This window comes from Ciconia boyciana, chromosome 4 (genome assembly GCF_034638445.1).
Source record: "Ciconia boyciana chromosome 4, ASM3463844v1, whole genome shotgun sequence".
NCBI lineage: Eukaryota > Metazoa > Chordata > Aves > Ciconiiformes > Ciconiidae > Ciconia > Ciconia boyciana.
In genome coordinates, this window is record NC_132937.1 from 70,355,069 (window position 1) to 70,374,480 (window position 19,412).

The following is a 19,412-nucleotide window of genomic DNA, read 5'->3' on the forward strand; positions in this document are numbered from 1 at the left end:
ATTAGGAAGATAACACAGACTTAAGAATCAATTTCAGACGAGTCAATTCAGGAGAACCTAACAGGAAACAAATGCCTAAATCTGGGTGATTCCATGGGGAATGGTAAGGCGTCAGCCTCACAGCGTACTGTTGAAGAGCACCAGTTCTACATTGCTTACACCACTCCGTGGGACGCAATCCTACAAGCAGGAAATCTGCGGTCAGGGCACTGCACAAAGCATGACAGGAGACATGCAGAAGTGCAATGTGTTTGTGCAACTGCAGGATCCTTTTTTCTGCATATGGGCACCTGCTTTATTCCAAGTTGTGTCCAAGTATCTTTATTAAAAAATAAAAGTTCAAGATAGACAGTCAATAAGCAGTGTAAGAAACAGTTCAAAATTTTTCTCTTTGCATTATGTCACAGTAACTGCAATGAAGTGTGTTAAATGCTGCCCAACATGACAAAACAAAGGATGAAACAACATCTTGAGTTGCAAATTAGACTCTCCTTCTTTTAATCAGTGTTAAACATACACTTGTATCTGGCTGAAGAGAAAGTGTTTTAACCTGAAGAATAACTTACAGGTATAATCAACTATTTAAGACATCCTCCCTTTCAGGGACAAGCATTTTTTTCCATTAGTTCTTCCATCTACAAATACAAAGTCAAAAATTTGACAGGATTGTAATTTTCTGATAATATATTTTCTTTCACTCTTAAAGATCCATCACATTTGGAAAAACTTACAGGCTTATTGTATGTTATTAAACAAAGAAGTTAACGACGACAGAGTTCTGAACACAAAAACTGTAAGGACATTGGCTTTTTTCATTTTAAGGAAAAAATACAACAAATTCTACCTGAGAAATTATCCCTTATGGCATAATGTCTCCTTTACCAGGTAAATGGCATTAGCAGGATTTTACATCTCTCCTTAATTAGGCAAAGCTAACAAAGTTACCATACCAATTGAAAAGCCAGCATGACAGGTTGTTGCCAGAAGCTGAATAATTTACTCCAGTGCTTCACTGGCAGGAGACCGCTGGAACTGAGAGGATTGGCAGGAAAAAGCATGCAGCACACTCCAGGACAAAAACTGCAGGGAAGCCCCGGAGTGCACCTGGAATGATACAGTAGTAAAACTGCCACACAGCAGTAGCTACTTCATCTCTTCAGAACTGTACGTATCTGAATACACAGCCGAAAACTGCAGATCAACAGAATGCAAACCACAGACTCAACCTACCTCTACCTCAGTGAAAGGTGGACAAGCTGCAACCCACAGATACCCTTTTTGCTTTAGCAAGGAAAGAATGGATACAGGTTTGTTGCAAGTAAACATGAGCTCCATTCAGTACCTTCACACTGGTTCACAAGTAGTCCCGGATCTGTACAGTGTATTATAGTCATAACTCACTAGCAGCTCTAGTGCCCTTGTCTTCCCTGCACAGCAGGACTGGAACAAACTTGGACACACACGCTCATATGAAAGCTACGATCCCTCTCCAAAATACTGAAGAAGAAAGCTTACTTCATTGACCAAAAGCACAAACAGAAGCAGGAGGAAAGAGCTGTCAGGCTTCCCCTTTCTTCCCATCCAAAGCTAATGTTACACTAACACTTCACTTGCAATTATGCTACTGCAAATTTGATGGAACAGTTGGTATTTGTACACACTTCTGCTACACTTAAAGAGCTACAATTCTCTGCAATCTCTGTTCTGTGAACCCATGTTAAATGAAAACTATGAATACCCCCATTTTTATCTACTTGTAAGAAAGGAGGGATAGATATAATTTTCTAAAATCTGGTCAAAACTTTTACATGGAGAACACACTAATTGGGACATCAAACCCAGAATATTTATTTTTTCATGGGAAAGACATCCCTGTGGCATACACCTTCATGTTCTTAAAAAACAAAAAAAAACCCCAAAAAAGCAGGTAACATTCCCTATCATAATCACATGCAATGGTTAGTTCACAAAAAAAACAGCTGCTATATGAAGATCTCCGATGAGGGTAGTTTCTCCTTCCATTCATTTAGTATTACACCATTACCCAATACCTCCTACATGTAAAGCAGGTGGGTCACATGGGTTCTGTGTAATAGAAAGATTCCACCCCCAAGAGCAACCTCTTACATATCGGAGGGATATATCAGTCTCAAGTCAAGCACATTTGAGGTACTCATAACTCTGGTGTTTAAAAGAACATTCACAGGATCTCCTCTGAAAAAAAGAGGAACTTATCTGGGATTTTTCCATCCTATCCCTCTCTTAAACTTGAGAAGTGAACAGTCCCAAGGTTTTGATGATCCCAGGAAAGTCCAAGCCACCTGGCCACTGTTTACATTTAAACAGTCAACTGCCCATAAGTTTACTGCAACATTTCTTCTCTATTCCTGTTGTGCAGTTTTTCTTTCAGCTTCCCTTCTCTTCAGTTGCCACATCCTGCCTTTAATCTTCTCCTTTAACTACCCAGAAAATGCATGATGAAGGTGAAAAAAATACCTGCTTAGCAAAGAAAGGTAAATGTCTCCTTAGGAAACAGATGAGAAGTTACGAAAGGAACTGATCTTGATGCCTTTGGGAAATAGGAAATTACAAACTGGCAGTTTCAAGGATAGCAGGCACGCTCTATTAGCAGTCAGGTGGTCAGTAGATTTGAATGACATCGTCCCATTCATCAACAGGCCAGACACCATTGTACTGCACATTGGATGGCGAGCTCTTCCAGTCCCACATCTTCACAGGAACCTTCCAGTCTGGGCCATAGTTGGCTTCAACATACTGACGGGTTTCACAGGGTACACGTACCTTGAGTTCTACAAATTCAGTCCAACACAGAGTAAACTTTGGAAAGAGATACCTGGGTCATAACAAAAGAACATGGTCACTGGCAGAAGACTGAAATACACCTTTAAATAAGTTCATGGAGAAAGCAAGCAACTGCAGCGAGTGGCCACGTTAGATTTAGAATAATTTTCTTCTTATTTCATAGCTCCTTATCTGTGAAGTATTATTTACATGCTGGACAGGGGTGTTATTACCAACAGTAACTGGTTAACATTTGCCACATGTTCTTAGGAAGGAGCATTTCTAACTCTTTTGCTGCTTATTCCCATATCATTCTGCCACCTATAGGAAATCACTTAGTCTTTGTCTCTACTTTTCCACTTACAAACTGGATTTTAACAGTTGCCTCATTTAGAAGGGTGTCAAGAGGATGATACATGTTATTTGGTAGGGAAGATTTTGAGAAAAGCAGCATTAAATACTTTATTATGAGTCAGGCCTTTTTTAAAAGCAAGTTTTTACCTTTCTTCAATCTTACCAACAAAGCATGCAATTCCCCTTCAGTACCCATGCTTAAATATGGTGCCAAACTTGGAGCAGCTTGCAAAGAATTTAAGATACAGCTGCCACCCTGTATACCTTCTGAAACTGTCTCCGCCCATTCAAATTTTAAAGATAATTTATTCTACCTGTTTTCTTCTGTAGAAGGGCCAACATAAGCCCTACCTGTAAGTATGCTTACACCAGTGGAAGTTCACAGGTAAATGTCACAGTTTGATCAGAATGACATCCTATAGGAGCCCAGTGTCAGAGTCGATGTGTTAAGTAAATACCAAAGACTATGTACTATTCCTGCAGAGGACCACTTCCACTTCTGAAGCTGTGAATTCTTCCACAGAAAAAAAAAGTGATCTTAAAACTCCTTTTCACAGGTTAAAATGAAGTCATAAGCACTAAGACCTTTCAAAAAAGAAGGTTAAAAGATTGGTGCATTTGCATGAATTAGAAACCCCACATGTTCCTCTAAGCATAAAGTTAATTTTATTTCTAAGCGCTGAGCTAACAGTTTCAGAAAATAAAACAACCTTGCTTTTATGCCTTAAATGGAGGGAGAGAAAAAAGTGATCAAGCACTTTTGGATATATATGCAGAGACTACTGATTAGCTCTAAACTAAACCAAAAAGCAAAAAAATGCCAGCTACCAAGGGGAAAACAAGGTAAACAAACTTTATTAGTGGATCTATAACCATCAAATAGCTATTTAGCTGTTATTAACCAGGAAGTCATTCATCTGTGAGAATTGCAGTGGGCGTGCATATACTAAAAGCTATCAGCAAACCACTGAAATACTATATCCTCCAGAGAGTGAGCTCCGAATAATAATTCTAAGAAGAACCAATGGATAATTTAAATAAACTAATATGCAAATTAAAGTCAGCTGGAAATTTCACCAAAATAATTATTTAACTATTATTAAAATCAGATGTTTACATTCACTGATGAAAAATGTAGCTCTCAGTGATGCTTCACACTACTGGAATCCTTGCTCACTGTTTGCTCGTTCCAAGTGGCCAGAATAATGCTACATACTCTTGTAGCTATACACTGCTCACCATTTTTTCTTCCAATTTCAGTCTCATCAATCTTTGGACATAAAAGTACTGAAAAGATTTTAAGTTTACACAAAGTCCTCTGTGTTAAGAGCCCACAGAATTAACTCATTTTAAGGATTAAAGCATACAGTATAGATTTGATTCCCAGATTTAGTTTTTGTAAATACTTATTCTCTGCTGAAGAATGCAACCGTCCAGCATTAATTTTGGTAACAAATAGGAGGTCTCAATGCTGTAACTCCAAGACAAGATAAGGGGAATGTACATACTTTCTTGTGTCTGCAATGTGGAGGAAGTATTTGTGCACATGAAAACGCAAACCATACAGCCAGACTTGTAAGGTTTAGAAACCAGCTCTCCAAGGAAACAGAGACTAAAAATGACTAATGAAAAATATTTTAGAGACTAAATTAAAAATACTTTAATTCTTGACATTTTTATTTAGCAAGATGTATGGAAAATATGCCTGTGCAAATATTTAGCTTTCTGAAGAAAATGTCTTTTACCCTTCATTTTTAAAAACATAAATATCTTGGAAGAGAACTCCCACCCTTATCTGTGATGATCCGGTAGCAACCGATATCTCCTCTGATACCACATAAACAGCTGGTGAGATTCCTTTAAAATTGTTAAAGTGGAGTTAGGATTCAACATGATCAAACAATCACTTCTCTTTTGACTGACCTCCTCACTTTACCTTCCCCCAAAATTTTGAAAGGGCTGAAGACTAAGCAAAATTGAGGGTCAATCTGGTGTTGCAGGCATTCAGATCAAGCATACTAAATCACCATATCTCACAGCTAAAAAGGTGTGATCTTTTTCTCTTTCTGAGAAGGTATTTGGAATAATACATATCTGGAATTATTTGGCTAAGCATTCTGAAAAGCTATGTTCTGTCAGGGCTTGGGGCCTTTATAATAGTAAAAAAGCAGTTTTCTTGCTCCTTTTCTGTATGGATTAAGTACAGTAAACTATGTCTAAGAAACACCAGTTCAGAATAGAGGTTTCCTTATGCTATTATGTCTAAGCAAATTAGTTCTTCTTGAACTAGAAAGCCATATTTGTAAACTTTGAAAAAAAATTACCACCAGAGATACATACTAGGCTACAAGAAAAGGAAAGTGTTTTATGAAAGTTGAGTTCCAAAACACCTGTTAATATGCTAGGATATAGGAGCTGGAGCATAGCACAAGTTCACATCTACCTTCTGTTCTCATGCATTGGACCAGTCATAAGAAAGGGGAGAAAAAAACAGGTCTCAAATAACCAAGGTCTGATGCTACAATGGAGTTTTGAAAGAGGATGTCAACTCCACTGGCATGGAAACAGCTATTGCAATTTAAACACAACAGAAGCACAAAGAAAAGGAAAGGAATTGCTTCCCTCCTCATCACACAGAATGCATCACACAAAATCTTCCAAAATCTTGTATGGAAAAACAGACATTAAGCCTGCTTTGGAAAACTATAAAATTGTTGCTGTATTCTAAGAAAGATGCTCTGCAACATTTTCTGTGGGAATATTCCAAGAATTCTTCCTTTAGTCTATTTGTAAGTGTGCTTTTTGACTCTGGTCATCAAAATATCTTCCCCAATCTTTGTTTATCATTTCAGAACAAAGATAACTAAGACAAGGACTCAGACATTATCACCATCTGGATGACAGTGTTCACACTAAGCTAAATATAAGCAAATACAGTTCAGGCAAAATATGAAAGATAATGAAATCCTACAGAAGTCAACAAGGTTTTCAACTAGTCTGCAACTGTCTAAGTTAAGGTGGGTGATGGAAAGAAACAAATCTAATTATCAAAACCTATATTCAGTTTGCTGAGTAGATTAAGAAGCTGTTGTACTTATTTGCTGATTTAATACTGAAAGGTATGAAGCAAGAAATGTGGGATCCTATGTAAAATTGCATTTTCAGCACAGGAACAACAACGAGGTCTGCAGCAGTCATCTGCGTTGCTGTCACATTAGAGTCAAATAAAGTATTCCAAATCATTACCACAAAATCCAAAACTATGGGGTTTACTTTGCAAGGACAGTTGAGGCTTTCTGCCATAACACTCTGTCATCGAGACAGATGCCTAAGGATTCATTTTTTTACTGCAAAATTAGTTTGTGCAACAAACACAGTTTTAGAGACTTCTTTCTCATCTTAGCTGTTCATTTAACTCAGAGCTTGTCACAGTCCGGCTAAGATCTGCTTGATACACAACATGCCAGCACTGCTTTCGATCTCACAACAGAATTGGCATTGGCAAGCCCAGCACCTCTCTAGTAAGGCCTAGTACTGTTCTCTTTCTACTTCTCTGATCTCAAAGTGCAAAACCTCCACTGATTCTCCTCTGATAACTGCCTTTCCCACAAAGAGCACAGACTTCGCCAGGCAACTACATACGGCACACAAAATACCAACACTAAACACTAACTTTTTCAATTTCTTTCCTATTAGAGGTACAAATCCAGTTCATACTTAAATTTCTTGCCCGATTTGGCCTGAGTTCCTCCATTCCATATGTGGTCATCCTCTTCATAGAAGAAAAAAATATCGAGTTTCACATCATCTTCTCCCTGGAAAGAGAGTTCCAAACTGTCTTCTACCTGCAAGACAAAAATACACATTGTATATACTCATAAAAATACAAGGCCACTTACATCAGCAGATTTCAGAAAACAAATTTATTTTGGTCAGGTATGCAGAGCGACTCCTATCCTAACTGAAGAAAATACACCAATTCTGCCATTTCTTTGGGTTTTTTTGATGCCTTGAGAACACTGGAAATTTTCTGCACGTCAGTGGGACTATGTTCTCTTTCCTCCCTTTAGCCCCAAAAGCTTCAGCACCATCTCCTTGTCCTCTGCCACAAGCAAAATAATCTCAGTCAATAAACACATGATTAGTAGGTGTCATCATTTAACACACTTCCACTATAATAAAACACTCACTAGCACCAGTAATGATATATCACTTGAACTGTGGCTGAACCTTCATATACTTGTAATTTTGTTTCTTCTCTCTATCGTTCTGGAGCCTACACTCTGAAAAAGCCAAATAAAGATCCACATAAGCAGTAATGAACAAGCCCAGTGCCCACCTCAAGCCATCCTTCCCCTTCTGCTAGTTTTACATACAGGGCTACAGATTATCTCAGAGCTATCACCAATCCTCCCTTATGATGAGACCCATCCAATCTCAAAGACTAAATTCTACCTTGATTCTTAAGTTTCTCTAGCACCACTGACACAGACACGTCTTTAAAACTTATTAAAAACTTCTTCTGAGGTGGAATTCAGACTCCCCAAACAGGGCTGAAGCTATTAAGAAAGGTGTTTTCTCACACACTGTCCAAGAGAACACACAAAAATCAACAAGACTATATGTTTAGGTAAAACACTAATGAGTAAATGTCTGCTGAGACTTCAGACATCTACATAAGTGATCTGCAGCTGTACTCAAATTTATGAACCTACAGAAAGACACATGAAGCAAATTGTTCATTAGCTATGTACCTTGCCAAATTTGTGCTTCAGTGGTAACCCTGCTTTCTGAAAGGCTGGAATGATATCTGCTTTGTAGTCCCTTATAAAGACTCCCAAATCCACATCTTTGCTGTGAGGAATGACATTGCACTGTCTATACCAGCCTGAGGGAAAAAAAAGAAAGGAAAAAAACCAAACTAGTTAATTTAGGAACATGAGAAACATATCAATAGAACAAAAGCAACATAAAAATGAACTGCCATAAGGTCACCAGGCAGAGATCTTTGAATGAGGCCATAAACAAGACTTCAGCCTTTCTCTGGTGTGAAATGAACCACATCAAAGAAAACAAGTATTACTGCACTTAAAGCCAGCTCTTTCCTCCGGAAACCCAAGAATGAGAGAGAAAACACTAACTCAAGACAAACTATCTTCAGTTTTCTAATCTAAATGTCTTTAAAGAAAAAATATTCTTTATCTGGGCCCAAATCTAATCAGCAATAAACAGTTACAGGGCTATAGCTGTGCTTTTAGTTGGAAAATATTATTTTATATAGTATCTGAGATGTTAATCATCTTTCAAGCACCACTGCAAAACAGTAAGAAAGAAGTGGGACATCCTATTATCTGTTTCATTAAAGCAGCTTTTAGTAACTGTTCATTCAGAAAATCACATTCCCTAGGACAAGTCAAATGTGTCACACACATGTGACACAAATGTGTCACACACATCTTCACCAGTGATAAGATCTTACTTCCATCTTCAGCAGAATTGAAAACTTGCAGTACCTACTCTAATAGGCTGACATTTTAGTAAAAGGATGTGTTTTAAAATAAATAAATGTAAACTATATTTTAGAAGTCAGTGATAAGCACCAAATTGCATGGGAACAAAAATCAGCTGAGAGCCTACACAGACAGCAGAAATATGTGCCCATCATTGTGTTTTCCAACTAGCATGTCAGTAAATTCTAAGCCACACAATTTAGGGAACTGCTGATTACTTTCTAAGCAGTGATCAACACAACACAGATAATTGCTAACAACATTAAATGCTTCACTGGAAATTTGCTCAGCATCTCCAAGGCTCAAGTTTCTAAAGAAAAAGCAGTTTGTCAGGAGCAAAAAGACCTATTTCAATACAGTTAATGCCACATATTACCTTCCAACCCGGTACATTTGGCTGCTAACCTCAGCTGACATCACAAGCAATAGAGGATGAAATGTTTAAAATTTCAGATCAGTTTAAAAATGCAACATAACACAAATGTTTTACCAAGGCATGTTCCACTGCTCAGCCAGAACTTTACTCCTAAGCTATTCAGTGTCAGGGCAGCCAGATGGAGCAAGGATTTTGCTTTTTTCCTGAACTCCACTGCATCAAGAGAGGCATCATCAGGATACAGCTGGAAGGCAAAGCAAGAATAAGCAAGCTATTGTCAGAAAGCAAGCTCGTCCCTTCATTTTTCAGTGTCCTAAGAAAAAATGACCTTTAAAAATTTACCTAACTAGTATCTGGGCAGTATCTGTTTTCACATGTACAGCCCAGTTTGAGAACGTGCACTAGAATAACAAGTTAAAATTTAAACTTTGAAACATCAGTCTTCAGTTTTTCCAAACTAGCAGAATGTAAAGTCACAGTAAAAAGAATATATGTATAAACAAGAATAAGAATATATGTATAAGAATAAGAATAAGGATATATGTATTAAACACTGATTCTCAGCACTTGGCAACAACACAGATGAACCCTAGTTCTGCACACGCTGAAGGCAATACCCACGGTCCAGGGGGAGACTAGGGACAGAACCAGAGTTACTTCCAGCACACTAGTTTATCTGGCGCCACCAAGTGTGACAACTGGATGTTGACAACTTCTGCCATACAGTAGAAACAACGTGAATAGAAAATCATGCCCATCTTCCAGATACAACTGTGGCGAGATCTTCTGTAATGCAAAGCCAAAAACCACACAGCAGTCTGGGCAAACATTACCAAATCAAACACAGGAACAAAGCACCACTCAGCTTCATGACTGATTTAATCAAGAGCTCTTGGGCAAAAAACAGTTGAAATGAATACTTACTTTTCTAAACAGATGCCAGCTGCTTATTTCAATATTAAAGCTCCAGCAAAGTTCAATATACCTTCTGAGGCCCATTTTCTCTGCCTGTGGCAATTACTCCCTGGAGGTTTTAGAGCTGAAGTGGAGCATGCTTGCAATTTCTGTCCTTTACACATGAAGTGACAACACACGGGTACCCTTGGGTATAGTAACCATCCTGCTACACATATGGGGAGCTACAGCCTACTAGACTGAACAAGGATGGTCTTTCCTTCCCTGAGAAGTCCCTTCCCCAAGACCTCAAATGTCTGAAGAATGGAAGCTCTAGCGTCCTCTTTTTTCCCCTTCCATGAAATCAGAGATGGCTCAAATTCAGTGACCTGGTTCTGACTCCACAGTCATAACTGTGGTAACTCTTGACCACTTTATATCTTGGTCCTTTTCAAGTTAGGACAAAATGCTCCCCATACTGCAGAAGAAAGTCTTCTACCATCTGCTAAATCAGGTAGCAATATTCTAAAAATAATGCTCTAAATAGTGGTGAAAACATTAGCTTACATGGTCAAAAAGCAATTAAATAAGTCATTTCAGAACAAATATACCATTTCAAAGCAACCAAACTAGGAACGTGCAACTGCAACACACAGTTCAAATTAATATAAAATGAAATATTACTCAGAACTTTGAGAATTGCCATAAGGAAAATTTTCAACCACAAAGATACACAGGATCTTAGTCTTATTTACATGAAATCTACTTATAGTAACAATGTGTGAGAACTATGGACATGTTGGTTACCTGTTCTTTTCAAAGTTTTGGAAAATGGAAAAAAATGTGCTCACAAGTAAAAAAGACAGACCATGATTTTCAGTTAAAGTTTTAGTTTTATTACCACTTACTAAACTCTGTGGATTGAGTCTCAGAGGCTGTATTTTAGCTTTATGTATGCGAACATCTAGGTAAAAAATAAATGAAGCGTTTGTAGGTTTGGGTCAATCAGTGAAAACGTATATTACATCTCAGAGACACTACCTGATTACCACTAACCTGAAAGAAAGCCCGAGCTTCTCTGTACCTACATTCAAGAAATCTAGAGTGTGACATCTCCTCTAGAAAACTGGACGGATTTTTTGGAATTTGAACTTTTAAGTCATCAATGGAAACAAGCAGAAGTTCTGGCCTGCATGGAAAGAAAGATGATACATTACCCCATTCAATTCCTTTACAAGTTACAAGCCACCTTCTCCTCTAGCTCAGGTTAAAATCTTAATGCATACTACTGGCAGTGATTCCTCTGTCCAAATACACCCAAAACTGATTATAAAAGAAGAGCAACAAGAACTTCAACAAATTCCCCATACACTTCCAAATTTTGTTTAAAAATAAATTTGATGCCTATAAGCCCACAGTTAGTTTGTCAGATCACTGATTCCTTTACTGACTCATGATTTGCACTGAATTTGTTTGCAGCTGTTGTTCAGTGCATTTGAAAATTCAGGCTATTTATTTGGTTGTCTAAAGTATGGGATGCACTTAAGAACCAAATTTTACCCTGTACTTTGAGGCTATTTGCATTTAATGTTTTAAAACCATTCAGCCTTCACAATGAATGAAATGTGACATTCAACAGCTTACACAGTCAATTTCAAATGTTTAGGCACACAACCAGTAGAGATTCCATGCTTTAAAAGGAAGAAAGAATGGTATCAACTTTAAGGAAAAAGTTAAACAGATTTATTTTGACTTGTGAAATGCTTGTGAAATGCTTGGCTGTTTTTCTCTGATTTATAACATATAAACATATCCTACAGCAACACTGTTCTCAAAGCCTAGTGGTATGTGCTTGAAAAGATTTGCCATGATCTGTATTTCCTGAAATACTGCTATCGAAAGCATTGTAAGAAAAGGCAGACATTTACAGTAACTTTAGCAATGTAATGCAAAGTTTAAGCATAAGACTATGGAAAAATAACACCACCAATTCAAACATTTATGCAAGAAAGGTGTCCCGTCAGCATGTTATGAACATGGGTTAGATGCAATAGTTGGCACATGCCTTTGTGGTACAAATGTCACCTCTCTTTATTCATGTTCTTTAACACTGATTATTTGGACTATAACTGAATGGATTTCTGTTGCTTCCCCTTTTCATTTAATGTCCCGTATCTGTATTCAACTTTTGGATATATATCGTTATAGAAAGAACACCAAATATGTATCAGCTAGTACTAAATCTCTTGCCACTTCTACTGTACTCCTGTGTTGGTAGCACAGATGGCTATCAACAGATTTCAAACTTTTAAATATACTAACGGTAAACCACTGACTCTAGCAGAAGATCCTCTGGTACATTCAACCTCAGTCATGACTACTTCTCTCATCTTTCTGCCTGCTTCGACCTGGCTACACAGCAACTTCCTCTAAAATGTAATTCTTAATTTATAAATGGTGGGAAGCTCTTGTTTTCAGGTAAACAGAATTGGATTTACCTTCATACCTTAATTTACCTGCACTTTGAGGATTGAACTATACATGAGCTAAATTTTACAACCTGACTTTCGGAAAGAGAGTAATTTTATACACAGGAGAAATACGTTATTTTGGAAGTGCCGTTATGGCTTTTTGCCTCCTCTGTTTCGAACTCACTTTTCATACGCTCCAGGGTAGCGACCAAAGTGGAGTTTCCGGAAAGGCACAAATTTTCTGTCCATATGTTGCTTGAGCCTCAGGGGGCCATGCCAGAGATAATTACCGCTCCTCTCATAGAAGACCACCAGATGAATGGCATGAGATGCCAGTTTAAATATGTAGTGCAAGGGAATTTCAATCCCAGACAGGTCATCCATCCCATCCAAGCGGGGGTCTTTGTTTATAATCTTTAGCCATTGGAACCCCATTTTCTCAGCAGTTCTAAAAAGGCCCACCTAAAAATGACAGAGAGGGAGAGACAGAAAGAGAAGCTAAAGATTACAGAAACCAAAATTGAATGCTAAATGTTTATTATTAACTGACTTTATTCCCAATTTTCATTTTCTAATCAGACTTAAGCACAAATTACTCAAAAATTTCTAAGACCTTAAAGATCAGCAACCACAAGCAATTCCAACCACTGTATTTCCTTGTCTTAAATTTCGTCCCTCAAACTATTCAATAAAAGAACAAATAAGTGTTGTAAGCCATGCTTGGACTAGGTTTGCTCCTTGCCATAGCACCCTTCTCTGCACCCTCAAACTGTTCTCTAAAGCTATTCTTGTGCCGAACTTGGCATTCATAAGTCCTTGAATAATGATACCACTAATACAAAAATTATTACTGCAAAATCTTGTTTTATTATATACATAAATATTTGTCTAAATCTCACCGAATGCTGCACTAGGTAATAGGCTTTCATATTTCCATAGAAAAAGGGAATGAAATTCTGGCTAAGAAAAGAACCAACCAGCATCTGAAGACTCTTTCAATTACCCCCCTTGAAGTGCTTTATGCAGTCATATCAGCTTCTCCTCTGGATTCTACAGATATTATCAATGAGCCACAAAGGAATGGGGAGATGGATTTATATTAGTGTGCTGCCACACAACCCTAGTCTCAGTTTCTTTAATTCCTTTACAGCTATGGGTAAAACAACTGCCTGATCAGACCAAGTGCCACCACTCTTCACTTGAGTGGGACTCCTTCAGTAGAATAGTCACAGACCATTTTAATGTCTCCTGCTTTTTCTTTTAAAAAAAAAAAAAAAAAAAAAAGCTGTTTGTCACTGGTATCTTTAGTCTGTATAAATTAATCTAATAAATATTTCCAGATGACACTTAACTGATGAAATAATCTTGGATTCCATTTTGTCCTTCATCACATGCTACACCTCTATTTTTAACACATCCATTTAAAAATCTCAGAACACCTAAGAAAAGCAGAGATACCAATACACTAAGTGACAAAATAAAATGGTGTTAAGTACAACAATGTACTAAAAGAAATGTAAACCAGCAGACTATGATAATCTTTCTAGCCTTGTCACATCAATACTTGCATTTCCTCCTTGATAGATCCCCAAACTCGAGATTTATTATGGCTGTACCTAGATTACAAGCTTAAGGTTTTCCTTCTTCCTTTCTAACAGACCACTTTCTTTTTTCTTTCTTGTTTGGCCTCTTACTGCAAGCATTTATGAATATTGCAGACAGCTTCTACGAACTTTGTTATCTGTATATGACTCTTCATGTACCCAGGCTAGTGCCTGGATACCGTTTACTTAAAAAAAAAAAGTTTCCTCTACCAATACCTTTATGAGATTTCCACACAATTAATTCAGAGGCCCTAATACAAACATGAAAGCATTATGTCTCAAATTCATAGAACAGTTGAATGCATTACAATACACAAATGTGAACTGAAGAAGAGGCACTTACTTCATGTTTCCATGTTTTGTCCAGTAGTGCAAATGTAGTAAAGTCTCTTGGAGCACAAAAGTACTTGCATTCCGGACTAGGACCATCAGGAGAACTTCTGATCTGTTCAATGTCTTTATCAATCAGTCCCAGAATCAAAGGATCGATCAAATACACTGGTATATTGTGACTGGATATTAAGCCTAGGAACTTCCTAACCACGTGCTGTTTGACAGACGGTAAAATTAGAAGTTAAAAACACCATCTTTGAGCATACAAGGTTAAAACATTAAAACTCTTTGACAGGAGGAAAAAAACCCAACCCACTGACAGAAGGAAATCTTATCTCCCAACACATTTGCTGAGTGTGCATTTTACTTCCATGAACAATTGTGGAAATGGAAATCTTCTCTTTCAGAAGAACAGGCTGCGCACAGGCTTTCCAGGTCTCTAAGACTAAAGGAAAAATCTTTCAGCTTTGATTAGAACTTTCTACAAGTTAAAGCACTCTAACTCCAGAGTGCTAGACTTGAGAATGGACTCTAGGCTAAACTCTAGATTCTTTCCAGCTCTAGACTGAGTTGGAAAGCACTTGAATAAACTAGAGATTATAGGACCAGATGCAATGCATGTGTGGGTGGGTGCTGAGGGAGCTGGCTGATGTCATTCCAAGGCTGCTCTGCAACATCTTGAAAGGCCATGGTGGTCAGGAGCCGTTCCTCAAATCTGAGAAAAGGCGAATCTCAGGCCATCTTCAAAAAGGAGGATCTGGGGAACTCTGGTTGCCTTAATCTCAGTCCGCAGGAAACTTCTGGAGCAAAAGCCCCTGGAAAGTCACATCCAAACACATGAAGTACAAGGATGTGATTGGGAAAGCCAACCAAAGGCAAACTGCACCTAATCACACCGACTGCCTTTGAAGAAGTCTGTGGGCAAGGCGAGAGCAGCGGACACCGTTCATACCTTGACGCTAGTAAGGCTTTTGACCCACTCCCAAACAGTATCCCCAAACCTCAGCATGATGTCTGCTGTATATGTCTTCATATATATATACAATACACCATACGTGTATGCTGTATATGGTGATTCAGTGAGAAGGTAGGAAGTGAGTGCTATCCAGTCTTTGGATACTACTATACCCAGGGCACTCAACCATGGCAACAATAAGGGGTTAAAAGCTGTAGCAAAAAGGTCCCATGCCTGGTGAGAGGATTTATTAACTTGACTCAGCAGAGAATTTTAATCAAGTACATTTAAGTGTCCATGGCACACAGAAGATTTACAGCAATCATAGCCACCCTGCTATTAAAAACAGATGATGTATTTAACTGTAACAGTTAAATTTAATGATTTCAAGTACCGTTCTACTCAGGAAAAAATATTTGTTTAGAACAGCACTGTCAGGCTTTGTGTCTGTTACATCTCAAGGTTTCTAGAAGAGGTGTGATAAGGGAAAACAATGGCCTGCTGCCCAAGCTACCTGCTCAGCAAGATGACCCTGGCTTTCTAACTGAAGCTCTAACCTTCCTCCCATCCAGCTGCTGAGTCTGTTCAACCAGACTTCACAGGCCAACTTCCAATTCTGGCATGGGGCTTCAGCTTCAGAGAGGCGTAAAAACGTGAATAAAGGCACAATGTGGATCAACAAACACAATTTAGGCAGCAGCACTACATGTGCTGTACAGGCAGAGGCAAAGCCACCCTCTTAGTGATTTCAACTATATGGAGCTGAAAGGTAAGTGATGTGCTAGCATTATTTCTGTAACTAAAACTAGCAGATCAGACTGATGAACAGGAAGCAAATCTGTGCAGAAATAACTACTTTTTTCCCCCCGTCACTTCTCCAGGGAAACAGATGCTTTTAGTTGAAACTTAAATAATTGGTAGAAAGAGATGTGATGATGTCAAGCAGCTAAGAGAATTGAAAGGCATTTAAATAGAGTATTTTGGACTTATCATGCAGGGACTCTGAAGAAAGCCTGGAGTGAAACAGGTCCTTGGCAGGACCATGGAGCATCCTGCTTTGTTACTAATGATCCCGTAAGATCAAGTTAAAGCTTAATAAGAACTCCGTCCACAGACCGGCAGATTGGAAGCCCACTGTGACCACGTCACCTAACACCTCGTAGGTAGTTCTAAGGGGTGCCACCTCCAAGAATAGTGAGCTATTCCTGGCACAAGCAAGCAGTCCACAGAGCAGTTGGTTTGGATTATTCCCAAGAACAGCTCTTAACCAGAGCACCCTTCCTCTCTCTCAGCAGAAACAAGGCATTTAAAAGGCTATTTTGCTAACTAGCAACATTATGATACTGCATCCAAAGAGAAAGGCAGCCAGCTCCCAGGGCATCGTTCTCTTCAACCATCTGTGCCGTTCTTCCGCTGGGAGATCCGTTAACAAAAGACTTCTGTAAAAGTCTTTCCAAACAAACGCTAACTACAAATACCATAACTGAGCTTCTGATTCCCTGATGCCAACATGATGTTTTGGTTGCACTCAATCCTGCAAACCTTAAGTAAGACACAACAAAAAATATGCCATTTCAAGTATCTAATGGCCCTCCTAACGCTGCTCCTGAACCCTGGAATACAGCAACTGGTGAATGATGAAATGTAACATTTCCCTGCTTGTGAAGAGCTTTATGACCCAGCATAAGCAAGTAACACAAAACAGTGAGCAGCAGGCTAAACAACTGGAGCGAGCAAAGAGGTATCCTGTGACCTGAGACCTGCAGCCGATTCTTTTACCATGATACTGACTATCAAACAAGCTGCAGGTCAAATAAGCCAATCTTTTCAATACTCAGTCTGAAAGAACACAAAAGCCTGGATCAAAATTTCTATATTAGAAAGAATGAGTTTTGCTTCTTAAAATATTAACAACACTACTAAGGACTGCACAGACAAAGGCTACTAAGCTGTAACCATTTCTCAACTCCATTTTAAAATTATATTTGAAACACTTCGTAACTTTACTCAGTGAAGAAAGGATCTCTTAGTCCTCAATACTAGAAAATCCCCAGCGAAGAGGAAAGAGAACTGGACCCTGAGCTTTCAATTACGTGTGAGTTCTCCAAGACTTGCAGAAGAACTGTATGAAGCAATGACAATGTACGTACCCTTCTAGTGCTGTCTTCGCCTGACTGGCTTCCTCTGACTTTTGAAAAAACTGCTCCATTCTATCAAAACCAAAGAAGGGGAGAGGGAGGGGGAGGGAGAAAGAAAAGGAAAAAAAGTAAGTTTCAGCTGAATCCCTGCTTAGGATTTCTTAACAGGACATTCAAGGGCATTTATCCAGTTAGCACTTTATAATTATGGCTGTGGTTGTGCCTCTGGTCCCTCAACTACAGTACTGAACGTGAAATCATAGACAACTGCTCTGGCTTAGTGTATTTAGAAGGACAATGCAAGCCTTGGGGACTTACAGACATGCAAGTATTGCATCATCAGGCCTCAAGTTTCTAAGTCAATGTGCCAGTAAATGTAAAATAGGTAGATGACAAGCACAAACACTGTTAGGCAAATGCCACTGGGGGAAAGGCAGCAGGACTATGCTTCAGTCTTTCCAGACGCAATCCTAGAGTATGAAATTTGAAAGAGAATATTTTGTATCATAAAGCCAAGGCGGTTAGTGGCTCAGCTTTTAGCTTTTCACAAGTATGAAGAACTTCTCATTCGCAGCCTTGTTGCTTACAATCAGAAATTATAAGAAAGAAGTCAAAGGTTGTGGTATCACCTAGCACTAAGACTGCCTGCATTTAAGAATGTCCTTACCAAGAGACAACAAACTCAGTAAACATGGTACCTATGCAGTTCTTCTGTAACAATAAAATGAAGGCATACAGTTGCAAGGAGTTCCTTTGTTGAATCTGCATTGCAACTGTAAACTATGAAACCATAAAAAACCAGAGTATTTCATTTATAGTAACGTTTATCTCTTTTTCCAATACCGAAAACCACACTCAGCTAAACATTCCACAGGTAGCACAAAAGCAGGATTTAATCTATAACACCTAGAAAATGAACACTGAATCACAAAGCGCTAGGACAACTGCAGAAAAAGCTGGGTTCTGTTTTAAAAACACCACTACTGAAAACCTGCAACCGATAAGTGCTGCTTTGTTTCTTCAGAAAAGCCCTAAGATAGCACCTGGTCTGGCTTTGCTACCAATAAAAGTCACTTAACAAGAGTAGGACGGCTTGTGAAGATTAAAACTCTTGGTGGCTCAAACCCACAGCCGAGAACACCGAACGGCATCCCATTTTAGAATTAATGGGATGCCTCTAGCTGACATGACGACTTGAATATCAGACTGACAACTAAAATCCGATTGTACCCCTGCCACCGGGAACTTGCTCGGGCTACCTAGCCGCTTCATGGCAATACTACAAGAATTGCTGGCCACATGAGGGAAGTTTGGGGGTGGCATTAATGCTGCTAAAGGACTCTGTAGAGTAATAGGCACTGTACTCGGTTATTGCACAAAAGCACGCCTGTGCAGGACAGCGCTCTCTTACCTTCTGCGACAGGTAGAACCTGTAATAGTACAACTGGAAGAGGAGGAAGACCAGGCTGGTCAGAGAAAGGAGTGCCAGGACCACGTTCTTATTGATTTTCTGCATTAGTCTTCGGGGCGCTCTCGATCACCGCCTGGAAGCAGCGCGGCGTCGCTCATCTTCTCCGGTTTCCCAGCTCCACCCTGCGCGCCGGCAGAGGAAAACGGGGCGCTGAACGGGGCGCTGAGCAGGCCGCGCCGCCAGCCCGCCGGCTGCAGCCAGCAGGCCCGAACGGGGCGCCGCGGCGGCCCACAGGAGCCCTGCGGACCCGCGGCGGGGGCTCAGCTACGGGGCCCCCGGGGATCCGTCACCCGCACCGCCGCGCCCCGCCCGGCTCCCCCCGCTCCCACCCACCGGCCACGGCACCGGGGCACCGCAGGCTCCCGCCGGCCTGGCCGCCCTTACCCTCGGCGCGCCTCCCCGCCAGCCGGCAGCCTTTCGCGGCGGCCGTAAAGCGCCGCCCGCCGCCCTGCGCGCATGCGCGGAGGGGGCCGAGCCCGCCCCAGCACCGAGGCCCTGCCGGGG

General features: G+C 39.7%; 1 protein-coding gene across 3 annotated transcripts; it reads right to left on the reverse strand.

Annotated features, from left to right (window-relative positions):
* Positions 1–282: 282 nt before the first annotated feature.
* Positions 283–19,354, reverse strand: FKTN (fukutin). Of its 3 annotated transcripts, none has more exons than XM_072859878.1 (10): positions 19,293–19,354; positions 18,849–19,030; positions 17,450–17,509; positions 14,355–14,558; positions 12,592–12,869; positions 10,993–11,125; positions 9,157–9,286; positions 7,911–8,044; positions 6,874–7,001; positions 283–2,854 (listed from the first exon to the last, which is right to left on the reverse strand). In XM_072859878.1, exons 2-10 carry the CDS (start codon positions 18,951–18,953, stop codon positions 2,641–2,643), a joined length of 1,386 nt encoding a protein of 461 aa, XP_072715979.1. In that variant the 5' UTR covers positions 18,954–19,030; positions 19,293–19,354; the 3' UTR covers positions 283–2,640. The 3 variants fall into 3 exon arrangements, with proteins under 3 accessions (XP_072715979.1, XP_072715980.1, XP_072715981.1); XM_072859880.1 differs by having other exon boundaries at positions 2,716–2,854; positions 6,830–7,001; XM_072859879.1 differs by lacking the exon at positions 17,450–17,509.
* Positions 19,355–19,412: the final 58 nt, after the last annotated feature.

Excerpts from the sequence above, each read along its gene's own strand:
- FKTN (XM_072859878.1), bottom strand. The coding sequence starts at position 18,953 with ATGCAGAAAATCAATAAGAACGTGGTCCTGGCACTCCTTTCTCTGACC. Across the intron at positions 17,510-18,848 it reads GGTTCTACCTGTCGCAGAAG|AATGGAGCAGTTTTTTCAAA; the intron begins GTAAGAGAGCGC and ends TGGTTTTGATAG. Across the intron at positions 11,126-12,591 it reads TACCCTGGAGCGTATGAAAA|GCCAGAACTTCTGCTTGTTT; the intron begins GTGAGTTCGAAA and ends CTTTCCATGCAG.